This window comes from Stegodyphus dumicola, chromosome 11 (assembly GCF_044657685.1).
Source record: "Stegodyphus dumicola isolate Sdum_Otavi_A_Nest chromosome 11, ASM4465768v1".
NCBI classification, from domain to species: domain Eukaryota; kingdom Metazoa; phylum Arthropoda; class Arachnida; order Araneae; family Eresidae; genus Stegodyphus; species Stegodyphus dumicola.
The window spans coordinates 123,175,929-123,192,903 of NC_140778.1; the positions used below are offsets into that span (position 1 = coordinate 123,175,929).

The window sequence follows — 16,975 nt, forward strand, 5'->3', positions numbered from 1 at the left end:
TGACCCGCAATCTTTGCTGCAATCACTTCGAAAAAGCATCCTAGGTAGGAAATGAGCAGAATTTCCATGTTGCTGATGGTTGCTTGTAGGCATTGTTTCTTGAAACCTTGAAAACAATTGGGAACATTGATGCCATTCAAATTCTTTTGAATGGGACAGAGTGTTATTACCAGCAAATTTGTTTGTATTAAGAATAATCTTGTGGGTTTCCACTAGTTGTTTGGCATAGTTAGAACAATTCTGAATTTTCTGAATAAAAATCTATATCATACTTTGCAAACTTCATAACTCTTAATTCAGAATATGTGAATTTGTTTATGGACCAGTGATATATATATTATATCATATAATGTTGTTTTACAGAAATAGATTTAAAAGAAAATTCTAGATTATATGGGGAAAAAGTTGCTAAATCTCTACTTGAAGTTTCTTGTCAAGGGTACCATTTATATATTGATTGATCTTTACACTCCAAACAAATACTTGTAGGACTGTGCAGTAGTGTACACCATTAGGTGGTGTTGTAACGTGACATTCTATCTAAATATTTATCTAGAAGTCCTTAATCAACTTACACATGCCCAGTATTTACTGGCTTGAATTCTAAGTGGTTAGTACATTGCATATAAAATCTAGTATTAAGAATAACCAAACATTTTACTTAACCAATAACCCACATGCATGAGACTTGCAGAGACAAATTTCTTTTTCTTAATATCACATTTATTGTATCCAAAAAAAAAAAAAAGAAAAAAAATTTCTCTGGATTAAATATATAACATTGATCACATAGCACATAAAAATATCAGAATACAATCACTTAGAACACAAAACGTGAGAACCTAAAAATGGAACAGTAGACCGATGCTGTAAGGTGACTATTAGAAAACAAATCACAATCTACTCGCATCGTTCATCTATGCAGTCGAATTCATTTTATATTAATTACGTACAGTGCCCGTATCATTTTTACACACATGTAAGATCTATTTTTCTTTTACATTTCATTTAGCACACGAAAATTACCACATGGAGACACACCACTGACAGTGCACTTTCTTGAGACGAACACATATTGATAATCTGCTTGAGATGGTTTAGAATGCTATCACAGCAGCAAGGCAGATTTATTTTAGAACTTAACATTTTCATCTACATTTTGCAATCTCTTAGCTACTGCTTCTTTTCATGCAAAAGAACGATGACACTCCTGGTGCGAGATGTGCAGGAATCAATGACACTCCATGAGCGAGATATGATAAAAGCCCTGCACATCGTATGACTTTTTTGTCCGCCAAGCGAGAGTAGGAAGGAAAGCGCAAAGAGACCAGCCTGACCGGTGTTTATATACACACGTGCAGTTCCGTGATTACAATTAATGTTGCAATGATATTGAACTGCGTGGTGTGAGAAATACCTTTCTCACAGACTGTAATTAGGAGAAGGAAAGGCATGACTGAAAGTTTTCTACTGCAAAAAGTAAAAATTGACTAGATGATGGTTTTGCAGAAAAAAGAACCTGAACTGAACTGCTTTCGAAGATATATGGGAAGTATTTTATTTAAATGAAGTTCTAATTGCGATGGCAATGCTTTGTTTGTTTACAGTGGGGTGTAGTGCCGAAACTGCTATGCAAACCCTGGGTTGTGACATTAGGTTGAAAAAAAAACACAGCATAAAAAAATTTATTGAATGCTTTAAAAAAAAAAAAAAAAAAAAAAAAAAAAGGCTACATACAATCAATAACAGAAAAACCTAAATATCTTTCTTAAAATCAAAGTCTATACATTTTACGTGCGAGAGCAATACGTGGCTCTCGAGCTTGCGTTTTAAACATTGCCAACAATTTAATTATTTTAATAACAACTATTTTAACAACTATTGAAAACATATTCGGAAGCTAAATAATAATAATTTTCATCTTATGCTCACGAGACATCCTTGTCCATATTAATCTTCAGTTTCTTCTTCCTTTATGCGACCTTATCACAACAGGCAAATGAGCTATAATGAATGCAAGAATTGTAACATAAGACTGTGTGATCTCTGCTTTGAAATTTGTCATGCTAAAAATGAATTTTAAGTAAAATGTTTTTTGTTCATTGAATAATGTCAAAAGTCCCTAACATGAAAGTAAATACTGAAAAAAATTAACTTGGGAAAAAAAAAAAATCTGATAGCTTTCAGGTTTTAAATTACTTCCAAAGGGGTGTTTTTTAACATTTTGTGTGTTACCTATTTAGTTTCAGTTTAAGAATATATATAAAAAAAAAATACTTTTATTCAAGTTTTGGTATTTATCAACCTTTTCTATACCTTTTCTTGTTTAATTTATAAACTAAAATAAAGGTATATATATTTTTTGAGTTTTGAAAAGGAAGTGGGGAGGATGATCATCTAGCAGTAGAGAAAGTGGTCCTTGGGAGAAAAAAGGGTGAGAACCACTGCTGTAGAGTATTAGCATTCTTCTCTTGTAGTTTTATTTTAATTAGTATAGCTTTTTGATAGCTTTATTTTTTCTAATGCCAAGAAATAGAGATTTTAATACTTAACATTATTACAGAAAATAGGAAATTTCATCATTAGAAAATTATTTCATTATTTGCTTGTTTTGTATCTTTAATTATTCTGTTAGACAATGAAATTGTGCAAAAAAATAAAGAAATATGTCATAATAAAATCAATAAGTTCTTTTAGAAATTGTTTTGTCAAGAAAAAATTTGCATTATCTTGGTCTACTCTGCAAAATATCTTAGATCGTATGTAACAAAATATTACTGTTGTGTAGTTCTCATAAATGACTATATGAATAATTCAGCATTCAATTCATATCCAACGTAATACAATCAGGAAATTTAATTTTCATTCCTTTATATGTTCAGCTCAAAAAATATGTGTTCCTATTTAATAAGTGGTCATGTATTTATCTTTGCCATTAATTTCAGTGAATCTTTTCATTGGTTGTATATTGGGAAAAGTGTTAGCTTAAAATTTAAATGTTCAGTATTCTAAAATCATATTCCTGTTAATTGATTTTTAAGTTTTCTTAATGAGCCGTTCATCAATAAAGAATTTTTAAGTTGTGAAGTTCATTATAAATACCTTGTTGTGGGCTTCTAATTATTGTATCTAGTTTCATATCTTTTCTAATATATTTTATTTATAATTTAAAAAAAAATTGTGTTGCCTTATTATAACCTTGCAAATAGGATCAACTCGCATTATAATAAAAATGGAACATTCCCTAATAAGAATCAGAATATCTATACACAAAGAAAGAAAAGTCTGAAAGGATTCAGATTTTATCTTTTCCCCAGAGAGTTTTTTTAAGGTTTTGCATGCTCTTATTTATCTTGCAGTTCATCTATCTGCTTTTGGACACACTTCTGCTAATACAACATTTTTTGTTTTTTTATATTTGTTATTAAACATCACATTCTTCACAATTGTACTGCTTAAAATTCAACAGCAAAATAACAGAAATTAATTAAAGCTGCATAGCTTTAGACTTCTAGATATAGCGACCATACATTTTTTAGCCGGGAAGGGCTGATATTCTCAAACTCCAATTTTTTATTGAACCATTTTTATTGCAAGTTTCATTTTGCAAATAACTAATCATTGGTGTGGCCAGCCACCTAAAATATTTACTATTAAAAAGGAAATATATATATATATATATATATATATGTAATAATAAATCCAGCTAGTGTAATTTCACAGGCTTAGTTGGTTATTAATAAAAGCAATAAAAACTGCATTTATTGCTTTCAAATCACTTTATTTATCAGTAATTAGCAGACTAAATTTAAAAGGAAAATTAACTGTTTTACCATTTGCCAAATAGTAGATGTCTTTAGAATTCCTGATAAATGTTGCCATACTCTTCTTTTTAATATTCACTATATTATATCTTTAAAAATAATACACTGTGATAACATTTTGGTGGCAACATCCTTTTATTTTCATTGTTATTCTTTTTTATATATATTTGTTATATTGTTTCTTTCAAAATAATGCATAGAGATAACATTTGGTGATAGCACCCCTTATTTATGTTGTCATTTATTTTTTTATATTCAATCTATTGTTTCATTAAAAATAATACATTCCAATAACATTTGGTTGCAACATTTCAAAAGTGATATGAGCAAAAAGCTGATACGGACAAAAAAGTGAAGTTTGAGACTAATAGCACATCTGGTGCTAAAAATGTACCGATGCACATAATATTGAATTTTAAAAACTGTTTCTTACATTTATGTATTTAAAAATGACAAATGGTATAAAAGATCATGCTTAACTTTGAAATTTCAAAGAATTTTTGTTTCATCAAATTTCAATCAATATTGTTTAAAGCAAAATAAATAGTGAGGATTTGGATGATGGAAAAGATAGATTTGGATGACTTACCAACTGTTTGTTATTCTGTTTCATATTAGACAAAGCTAATATTAATACTCTATTACTTATGGAAGCCTTAGTCTAATGCTTCAAATTCAAGGTTACATTAGATGCATTACATCTTAAATAGTATATCATGCATTAGTAATAAACGTGTGTATGTAATACAGCGTAAGGTAATTAAAGAAAAGTAAAGCTACTTATTGCTTAAAACAACTCCTAAATTATTGCTTAAAACAACTTATGATAGATGAAGCACTAATATATCTGTGGACAATAATTACCTTGGAAAATTTAATATTTTATCCATGTGATATTGTCTGTTATTTGGATATATTTGGAAGGTAATTGAGCAAATTCACTCTGAGTTAGAGACAAGTAAGTCTGTGGTTGTCTGAATACAGTTTTGTAACCTTGGCAAATCATCAGGTATAGATAGAATAAGGTGGTATTCTTTATGTATTCCCCTAAGAGAAAAAAAAAAGAAAAAGTAGAGGTTAATGTTAGTGTATCTGTGAACAATTGTGAAATGCCGTCATTGGCAGTAAAACAGCCTATACAATCCAAAATTTGGACATTTAGTATCCAGAATTCCAGAACACCAGCAACCATCAAAAAAGCAAAAAATATGCTTTATGTGTTCCATTTCGTATTTTTTCATAATAAAACAAGTGGAAAGTCCTGATTTTTAATTTCACTTCGGCACTGAAGCCAATCTAGCTAATTATTATTTATTATTTTTGCTTTCATCACCACATGGCTACAAACACACTGCAGCTTGAGAAATGACTCACACAGCAATCTTTAAACAATTTTTTTATATTAATAATTGAATTCCAAAGAGCATGGTAACCTTTTGTGTTGACATTATGCTTGGTGACGATTACAGACTTCAGCTGACTCTACTGCAAAGTTTTCAGTGTGTTGACAAGCAAAAAAATTTGACACATTTCTTTCCATATTCAAAAATTAGATTTTGTAAATGACACTCAGAAACCAAAAGATTGCACTTAATTCTGTTTGAATTGAGAAAATCACTATTTTGTTTGAACCACTTAAGACAGGACCAGTGCCAGAGCTAGTGTTATTGAATTTAGGGGATGCAAAATTTTTAGAATTTAAAGAAGCACCAAACAGTAAAATTAAGGGATGAAATACAAAATCTGTAGAATTTTGGAAAGGCATCAGGATGCAAAATTTAGAGGTGGCAAATTTTTTGGAATTTAGGGAGGTGTTTGGCAGCAGAATTTTGGACTTGCATAGACTGCACCAGACCACAAAACATCTAACACTTGTCCTGGATAAACCTTAAGTACATGTGAGAATTACTTATTCAGGATTCTAGTAAGCATTAAACATGTGCAGAAAATAATCATAAGTGTAATAAATAACTATAATAGCATAATTCTGGATTAACTTCATTAGCATGTGATACTAGCAAAAGATAATTTAGAGCGACATGTAGTAATCGGAAGTCTCATCATACATTGCCAATATTGTATAGGGGATAGCCACAAATTTGAAGGTTTTCAGATAGTGTAAATAAAAGGCAAAATTTTCCAATTAGTGGAATTTGTGAATAAATGTGAGATATGGTAATAAATGAAGATGATTTAATAGAAGTTTTTTCATTGCAAGGACAATGACCCAATCATCAATCAACTAACAGACAGCGAAATCTGTAGTATGGTTCTATATGCAGGAAATATCACTACTGGTAGTGAAAAATGTGATAAGAGAAGTTGTTGAGAACAAAAAATTTCAATTGGCAATTTAGTGGGAATTCTCAATGTGATAATTGCAGGACTTGAAGAGAGGAACTTTGTAACTGAGCAAGAAGTTATTTATACATATAGAATTAAAGAGAAAGTATTAGCTCAAGAAGTGAATCAAGATAAAAAAGTTACATTAAAAGAAATTTTGGGAAAAAAAAAAAAAAAAAAAGGAAGAGTTTAAAAAAGAAAACAAAACAAACAAAAATTCGAGAACTCCTCCCACATTTTTAAAAATTTTTTGTAAATTTTGATAAGGTAATAAATGTTTCATTATTTCATACTTTTATTTGTATAATTTGTATATAGTATCATCTTACTAAATTTAAACTGATGATCTAATATCTGGAAAAATCCCATATCTGAAATATGAGGTCCCTATTAATCCGGATCTTTCACATTATACTGTAGAGCAAGGAAGAAGATGATGAGCACTTGTAAAGTGGATGACAATTGATCCTACGTACATGAACATATTTACTTATACTTGAGTGTGATTCAGTTAACTTAAAAGTTTATGCTACAAAGATTGCAGTTGTTATATGTTAATGTCTGGTCTAGGGCCACTTGCAAGACTTTTATATATATATATATGCCAATTTCATACTTATTTTTAATTAGCAATTTGAATAACTTACACTCAGTCTTACTAAAAAGCTTTTTTCATTTCGATTCTTACTTGAGAAAAAGATGATACACTTTCATATTTATTAATTATTATTAATTATTCAGAAGTTAGTTTGTTTCCCTTGAAAAGTCGAAGTCAATCATGATAATTACTTGTTTTATTGGTTGCGTTTTCACTTTTAATTAGTCCTTTTTTAATAATTCTATTTTAAATATACTAATGAGTACATTCATTTCAATAGAATTCTAACTATATTTTTCAAAGATAATACATAAAATAATCTACTCAAAAATAAATTATTATATATGTATATGCACACATAATAAAGAATTACTTATATATATATACTTATATTACTTATATATCTTTATTAAGTGTATATATATATATATATATATATATATACACTTAATAAAGATTAACTTCATTAAAAAAATTATAATTAAGTTGCAGCGTATTTATTCCCAAGTGATATTCTTTTGTGATAGTATACTACAACCTTCAGTGATATTCTTTTGTGATATACTAGCATGTAACTTTCTTTGATTTATAATTTTATTATGATCGGTGTGCCAAAAGAATTTTCGCATAAGTAATTTCTGTGTTTTCAAATGCTAAAAATATGTAATTGATATTCTCCAAGTTTTATTCCTTGAGTCATCATCTAATAACCATACAAACACATTTAACTAGAAATAATTGCCATTTTCAATTTGCAGCTTGTTATGAGTTGGCTATGTTCTAATACTGAAGCCTGCTAGAGTTTTTCAGAACATGATTTTCTTAAAATCCCTTTTTTGAAAAATATTACATTGATCAAATCTTTTCATAACAATCTACATAAAACTGTTTTATCTATTAACATCAAAAATCTTTTTCTAAACTGATTAAAAATTAAACTACCGTAATTTCGCGCGTATAGTCCGCGGACTATCTGTGTTTAAAATGCGAATTTTTGAAGCTGCGGACTATCCACCAGTGCGGATAATACGCTGGTTGTTCATGGTTAAAATCGTTGAAATTTAAAAAACACGCTGTCGTGAACTGCCGATGATCAAATATAAAAAAAGCGCGAGATTCCAAGAAAACATTCGTATGTATCGTATCGATAGTAAACCATAGAGCATAGTGCAGAACGAATGAGTAGTAGCAAGTAGAGCTCCTAAAATCCAGGTTGGCGCATCAAGCGATGCCGAGATACGAGCCAAAGAAAGTCTTGTATGAGCACTCACTTAGCGCAACCAGAGTGTTGTATCCGAGTGGCTCCATCTGGTGCTGACGCGGCATACTACATCTTTGAGAGTTATATTACTCTCCAATTCTCTGATATCCCCAGTCAGTAAAATTCAATACTTTGAAGGGATTGAAAAACCTAAAAGTATGCACCTGGAATGCTAATGGCATCCTATCCAAATTCCATGAGTTTAGAGACTATGTAGAAGAGAAAGATTTTGATATTATTTTTGTCCAAGAGACCAAACTCCAGCCAGGGAGAGCTCCCAAGCTTGCAAATTATGCACTATATAAAAATGACAGACAAGCTTCAAATACACGTGATGTTTATCATGGTGGCACTTGTATTTACATAAAAAATTCAATCCCACATCGCAGAATCGACACACCAAATATGAGCAAACTTGAAGCAACGATTATCAAAATTTTTATTCAAAATTCACCATCCCTAGTTATGATCTCTGCCTATCTCCCACCAGGTGGTAATTTTCCTGTGGTAGATTTTAATAATTTGCTCAATTTTTCAAATAATCTTATCATAGCTGGTGATTTAAATTGTCACCATCAACATTGGCGTTGTTATAGATCAAACCCTGCTGGTCGTGGCCTTCTAAAATGGGATTCCCCCACCAGATATGGTTCACGGGGTGCCCCTTCATTCATTGATTTAGCACTCTTTCGAAACATCCCTTTTGGATATCACGTGACTGTTGAAAACTGTTTATCTTCAGATCACAACCCTGTGATCATAGACCTTAACTGTACTATCTTTAATCAAAATTCTCCGGCACTCGTCTCTACAAACTGGGACAAGTTTTGTTTTAAACTTAAAAATAAAAATTTGCCCTCCCTCGAAATTAAATCCAGCCATGATATTGACTCTGCAGTTGATCACTTAACGACCATTCTAACAGATACTTATAAAGAAGTATCAAAACCCACCCTTAGACCCAATTTTCGTAAATTACCACAAGAAATTAAACTCAAAATTAAAGAAAAGAATAAAGTACGGAGACTTTGGCAAAGAAATAGGAATCCTGGACTAAAAATTCAACTCCGTACTCTCCAAAATGAGATCAAGGCATCATGTGACCAGTTCTTCCATTCACAATACACGAATTACATTCAGTCCCTAACGACCAATGATAACAGTCTTTGGTGCGCATCAGCCCGCCTACGCAAACACAAATCTAACATTCCGTCCTTAGCTACGGACGCAGCGGTGGCTCACACAGACGCTGAGAAATCCGAATTAATTGCGGATTCTCTTCAAACTCAATTTACACCACATAATGAAGGAATTTTTGCGAACAACGCAAGTTCTTTCCCACAAGATGTTGAACGCTTCCTCTCCTCAATATACATCCATGAGAAATACAATATACATCCATGAGCGAGGTAAGTGATTACATTACCAAGCTCAAACCCAAAAAAGCCCCTGGTATGGACTCTTATTTCTAATCATATAATTAAAAATTTACCCACCAATTATCTATTTTTCCTAGTAATGCTTATAAATTTTATGATACAGCATTGCTATTTTCCTCAAAGCTGGAAACAAACACTTATTGTGCCTATTCCAAAACCAGGCCAAAGCCTTTCAAATCCTTAAAATTATAGACCTATCAGCCTCCTATCTTCGTTATCAAAGATATACGAATTTGTGTTACTTAAACGCCTGAATGATTTTCTCCGAAATCACAACGTTCTGATTGATGAACAATTTGGATTTCGAGCAAAACACTGCACTACGCACCAGCTGCTGAGGACAGTGGAGTTCATTCATGAAGGGTTTCGTAACAAAATGCTTACTGGCGCTTAATTTCTTGACATAGCCAAAGCATTTGATAGGACTTGGCATATAGGAATTATTATCAAGCTCATACGACTTGACGTTTCGGCCCATTTAATTCATATAATTAATTCGTACCTTACTAATAGATCTTTTTCTGTACGAGTTAATTCTTCCATTTCGACACCCCGTCCTATACTAAGCGGCGTCCCCCAAGGGTCACTTTTAGGCCCAATTTTGTTCAACATTTTCATAAATGACATACCAAAATCACCTAGTATCACTCTTGCACTTTATGCAGATGATACGGCCATCCTAGCCCAACACAAACGCCTTGAAAACTTGGTCCAAACAATTCAGAGATACCTCTCTAGCCTTGAGCACTGGCTCATCACTTGGAAAATAAAAATTAATGTTGCTAAATGTGCTGCTATGATCTTCAAACGTAGCCCCCTCCCGTACCCCTCCATTAACGTTAAATTCTTTGATGACTATGTTCCCTGGTCAAACTCTTACAAGTACCTAGGAGTTGTACTTGATTCAAAATTACTCTGGCGCCTTCACATTGAAAATGTTCTCAACAAAGCGAAAGGTGCTAGAGCCCAACTTTACCCCTTTTTAGCTCGAAAGAGCCATCTGTCAATTAAAAACAAAATTCTTCTCTATACATCAATTATAAGACCTGTCTTTATGTATGCATGTACAATCTGGGGTACTGCTGCAAAAACTCATGTGAAAAAACTTCAATCTTTTCAAAGTAAAACCTTACGTATGGCCCTAAACGCAGCCTGGTACGTCCGTACAGATGTGATTCATTCGGACCTTAACATTAAACCTGTTGATTATCTTATCAAAAAACATAGTCAAAATTTATTCCTTAAAATTGAACAGATTGATAACCGAGCACTTCAACAGATGCCAGCATACGATCCTGCTATTCGCAGCTCACAGAAGAGACCGAGAGCCGTGATTGGCCGAGAGTTCGGTATCTATCCACCATCTAAAAGGGCGAGACACGCCCTCTCAACTTCAGTTCCAGCCCCCGCGCCATGAAGGATGGACGTCTCTTCAGCGAGCTGCCATATAATTGCTTATTTCATCTTTTCCAACAGCAATCAAGATCTTCAAGCAAAGTTATCAATCTGTTTACTTAAGAATCACATCTCCCGCAGATTTTAAATCTGCCTAAGAATATTTTCCTCGCGATCCCAATAATTATTTGCACTCTCCAACACAAGCCACATGCCAATGAGCCTATTAATCGTAAACTCTTTCCTATCCACTTTTTGCTTTAGTGTTTGTACTGTGTATAAAAAATTATAAAAACCAAAAAAAAAGTATAAAATACAAAAAAATTATAAAAACCCAAAAAAAAAAAAAAAAAAAAAAAAAAAAGTATAAAATATAAAATACGAAAAAATTATAAAAACCTAAAAACTTATAAAAAAAATTATGATACTTAATTTTTTATATTCTCATCTCTATCCCTAAACTTTCTCGAGCCTGTGGCTCCCTCTATTGAGCATCAAGTAAATCACTTATGCCAAATTTTTCCAATTTCTGCTCACTTTTAGTAATTCTGATGTGGAGGTAAATGGTTTTGAACCATGGGCACTCCGAAATTTGCAAATCATTGGCATTGGCAGTGTTGTATCCCAGTATCCTTCGCACTGCTTTAGCGCAACTGCCGAGAGGGGAAAAAGTAATTGATGCGTCAACTCGGTTTTTAGGAGCCATAGTAGCAAGTACCTGGAGTACAAAAAAATAAATTCGTAATTAAGGTTAAGTTATAATATGGAAAAAAAAAGCGTGATTCGTTTACTTATAGCGTGGTTTGGCAACACTGAGTGAGTGGGGTTGAAGGTCACATTTCATTACCACGTATCACGATTATAGCACGTTGCACAGTATTTTGTTTTCGTATTTTGTCTTTCATCTTCGATAACGTTGATGAAACATCGCCGGAGTTTTACTGCTGAGTTAAACTCAAGGTAGTTGACAAAGATGGAAATAGAGAAGTGGGCCGTTATTGGTTTAATCCTAGTATTCGGTGCACACGGGATTTGGCTACTTTTGGATGAGCAGTGAAAACGGGACATATACGATGAGTAGTTAACGGGTTATTCAAAGAAAATATATAGTTAAACATAGTATATAGTATATATATTATGTGTGTATATACATATACTATGTGTGTATACTATATATATAGACGTTCTTTGGATCATTTTTGGTGTTGGCGATAATTTTTAAAGTCGCGCCAAGGCTGCATCGTATACTAGGATTTTACCCCGTTATTTTGAAGTGGACGAGAAAGCAGTGAGAAATTGGCGCAAACAAAAGGATGTGTTTAAAAAGCATGGGAATATTGCCGTATTAAAAAAACGTAATTTCGGACGTATAGTCCGCGGACTATCTGAAGATTTTTGAAATTTTTTTTATATAAAATCGTGTCTGCGGACTATACGATGGTGCGGACTTTACATGCGAAATTACGTTAATTTAATTTATTTTATGTGCAGAGTTGCAAACATTTTGTTCTTCAATTTGGGAAGGGACCCTGAGTGTGATATCGAACTTTAAATTATCTTACCAAATTTTTTATTTAACAAACATTCTCTTTTCATAAAAAGCAAATTAAAAGTTAATGAAATTTAATTGCAAACAAATAAATGATTAATTATTGCTGCGAACTAATCTACAATATCATTTAAATTCTGAGAAAATATGTAAATCAAGTGCAAGCATCAAAATCCATGAACAAATATATAATTCCAAAAAATTTTTTAATCCTAAAAATTTTAACATTTTTTAAAAAATGCATAAATGAACAATTGTTGAGCAGGCAGGAGACAGACTTATCAAGGGGAATTTGCCTCCAAACCTATCTCTTCAGTTATTCAATTAGTGTTTCATAACCCATGTAGGCAAGGGTAAAAGCAAAATTCAAAACCAAAAGCAAAACCAAATGCTGTGAATTACTAAAAAGAAATTTAAACAATAGGAATTTTGAGAAATTAGCAAGTAAATGACTAGAATTAAAATAAAAAAAAAGGTCAATTAAAAGTAGAAAACCAACATAATTTAGAAACTCATGCGTACAGAAAACTTTCCTTACATGAATATACATATAAATTAAAAAGAAACAAGATACTATCTATAAAAAATACATATAATACTAAAAAAATAAAACAAAACTAAAACTAAAAAGTAAAAATAAAAATAAAACTAAAAAGTAAAGTAATAATAAATAATAAACTAAAAACTAAAAAGTTATTATTTTATAATATATTTAAATATATTTTAATAATTTAAATTAAAAAGTTTATTATTTTAATAATAAACTAAAAAGTAAAAATAAAAACAAAACTAGTTTTATTGTTTTAGTATTATATGTATTTTTTATAGATGGTATCTAGTTTCTTTTTGATTTATATGTATATTTGTGTAGGGAAAGTTTTCTGTAGGCAAGAGTTTTTAAATTACTTTGGTTTTCTATTCTTAATTGACTTTTTTTTATTTTAATTCTAGTAATTTACTTGCTAATTTCTCAAAATTCCACTTGTTTAAATATCTTTTTAGTAATTCACAGCATTTGGTTTTGTTTTTACCATTGCCTACATGGATTACAAAACATGAATTGAATAATTGAAGAGATAGGTTTGGAGGCAACATCTCCTTGATAAGTCTGTCTCCTGCCTGTTTAACAATTATTCACTTTAAAATTTTTTAATTTTTTAGGATTAAACTTTTTTTTGAATTATATATTTGTTCATGGATTTTTATACTTGCACTTGATTTACATATGCTGTCATAATTTAAATGATAATGTAGATTAGTTTGCAGCAATAATTAATCACTTATTTGTTTGCAGTTAAATTTCATTAACTTTTAATATTCTTTTTACGCATAGAAAATGTTTGTTAAATTCAAATTTCATTCCTTGCAGCGATGGTGCAAGAGAATTATTTAAATTTAATTTAACTTTACTATTTATTCTTTTGAAACAATTTTACTTAATTTCTTTATATGGCAGTTGCATTTTTGTATTCATATTTTATAATGATTATAAAATTTTTATGAATATAAGCACAGGAACTGAAAGGATATTAAGTTAAAATTTTGTCCTTTTTGCAAATTTTCTTTTAAATTTAAAAATGCAAAAATATGAGTATTTATCTTATTTAAAACATTTTTGTAATTTAAATGTTTATGACTAGTGGATGTGGAAATAAAAACCAGGTAAGGACTTTTGTGGATACAGTGTTGTGTGATAATTTATATTTCAGGATATTAACATTTTGTAGCATTTTTTAGTTCAAAAATATACATTAAATTGCATCTTAAAATAAAAGGCCTATGAAAAGAGTAGATATGATAGAAGTATGAAAGATGGCTTGATAATTTTTTATCCATAATTTTCTGATAATTTTTACTCATATTTTTCTGAGTGAGTCAGAAATATGTTAGTATGCTGAAATTTATATTTGAATATTATTGTGGAAAGGAATGCTAAATGGCATATTAAATGTGAAATTTCATTTTCAAACTTCAAATTTATTTTTGTCTATCAAATCAGTCACATACATCAACATATATAATTAACTAAGATGTATGAAGATGCTACAGCAAGTAAGGAGCAGCATGATCATCTGCAGTTTGCCTGTGCTTCAGTTGATCATTTCTTAAAAAGACCTAGCCAGTGAGTGATCTAGCTAATAACTAATCATTACCCAGAATTATCTTGTAAATAATGTTGCTAATAACTATCATTGCATAAAGTTATTGCGAGACTGGTTTGAGATGATTTTAGTGTAGCATTGTTACCATCAATTATGCAAAGGAAACATAAATTACTGCTTAAATGCAAAACATCTAAAAAGGAAGGAACCTAAAATGACTTGCTATTGATGTAGTAACCTTGGTACGGATATGAAGCATTTGAAACATTGAACAGTTTGAAGCTGTAAATGGAGCCTAGGTGGTATTGTTATATATAGTGTTCTTCAATTTGATTTCCTAGTGGCACTAGTTTATTTTCCCTAGCATCGTGCTGCCATCACACAATGGAAATCATATTTCTGACCCACTCTGTACTAGGAAAACAGAAAATGGTTATTTATTTTATATTTTTAAAAATTGTAATTAAAATTTGGTTTCTTTTCTTTAAAGGCTCAAGCTCAGCTCCTAAAAAACTGTTTAATATCATTGAAAGAAGAAAATAATGTATAGACAGGAACATTTTTCACTAAGTTGAACACAAGCTGTGCTTAAGTACTCAACAGTGCTTTTGTATCAAGCTATTGATCTTCCCTGGTTCTTTTGCCGTCCCAGGATGTGAAAATCTTCTCAGAAGGATTCACTGACCGGGTACTTGAACAGCCAGTTGTGATTGATGAACTGATTTTCAAAATAAATTTTTATAAGAATTATATATGAATTATTCTATATATTTGTTATTTAATTTTAGTAATATGAAAAATATGCAGATATATGGCATGCATGAACATGCACATTGAAACTGTCTCAAGTACATTTTAAATATAAAAAAAAACATTCCACAGTTTTGATGTTACCATGTAAAGAAATTTTAAGGTACAGTTATTTTTCTCCCTTTGTGCATATATCAAAGTATTACAATTTCATTTTAATACATAAAGAATAGTATGAATAATATTAGTTATCTTCGGCAACTGATTAAGAATTCTGCAATTTTTTATTGTGCTTATATATAATAATATTTGAATTATTGTTAACACTTTGTAATTTTAAAGAAATGATTTATTTTTATGATTACAATATTATGTATCCATGTAATTTATTTTGGAATTTTGCATTTCTTCAGCTGTTTGCCTTAGATATCTTGATTATTGGAGTTGGTTGACTGTTTAAAAAATACATGTGAATAAAGTTATTTTCTTCAGAAAATTGTGCCAATACTAATTTTCCGTTTGTTTTGATCATTACACTATTAAGTCTTAATTGGTATTTTATCAGTTTGTTTCCTTCAGTGATTAACAATTTTTGTGTATGATTTTTAGAATTGTAATGGTGCTAAAGTTTCAAAATATGTTATTCTAAAGGTTCTTAATTTTTTTAATAATATTTCAGCTGTGAAATTCATTTTTATATTTATCTTTGATATATTGAGATAATTCATGACCTTTGTTCAAAAAGCTTCCTGTATTGTAAATTGGATTGTTACATATTACTTGTTGTCTGAAAGAAATGTGAAGATGTTTGAAATGCATTTTTTTCCCAATAAATATGTTCTGAGTTGGTGTTGATTGTTTTTCTTTATTTATATTCAAAATAAATCATAAAATTTCTAGGTGGTATTTCTGAATTCCTGCTTGGCATACATTGAATAAAAATATTTCTGTGTGTGTATTGAGAATACGGCAAAGCACACTAGGGCTATCTGCCTAAGGGGAGGGATGCCTTTGTGAAGGACTTTCTAAGGGGAACTGGCTCGTATACACGTTACACATGGGGAAAACCACGAAAACGCCCATGCAGCCAGCCCGTTCGCGGGATTCGAACCTCGGACCGAACTACCAGTGTTCAGCGATTTTACCGCTCGGCCGCTGGTGGGCCGATATTTCTGTGTGAAGAGGAAAAGGTGTGTCTTGATTTTTTTTGTATAATAATCTGAAGGACAACAATTTATTAAAATTGTTATTTTTGAAAAAAAAAACCTTTGATACCTTATTAAATGTAACACACTAAATCGTCACCTGCATTTCGTTATGTCGCTAATACAGAGGTTATGAGCTCTTAACAATGAGAAGGGCTAGAGAAATGCAATCCTTATCTCAATAAAGGACTTTATAGCCTCTACACTTCCATAGCTCGGATTGTGTGTAATTAGACCAGCAATACAATGACTACAAAACTGCATAAGCATACTCTAGACGTGGCTGACAAAATGGAAGATCAAAATTACTGTTGATAAGACTCAAGCAATCCTTTTTACCAAGAAGAACAAATTCAATAAAAACCTGTAACTTTATGAAGAAGATATCCCATGGGCCAAGCAAGTCCTTTATCTTGGGGTGATCCTCAGTAAAACTCTCATGGTACCCACACATAACATCTATCCTTAAAATGTTTCGAGTTAGTAAAGCTACACTTCACCCCTTAATT

General features: G+C 31.0%; 1 protein-coding gene across 2 annotated transcripts in view; it reads left to right on the forward strand.

Annotated features, from left to right (window-relative positions):
• The window catches only part of Snx6 (sorting nexin 6), a 68,353-nt gene extending 52,242 nt beyond the window's left edge, over positions 1-16,111 (forward strand). For both annotated transcript variants that reach the window (XM_035364162.2, XM_035364163.2), the window contains exon 14: positions 15,002-16,111. In XM_035364162.2, the coding sequence (XP_035220053.1) occupies positions 15,002-15,061 (60 nt within the window). In that variant the 3' untranslated portion in view covers positions 15,062-16,111. The remainder of the gene's footprint in view (positions 1-15,001) is intronic.
• The last annotated feature ends 864 nt before the right edge of the window (positions 16,112-16,975 follow it).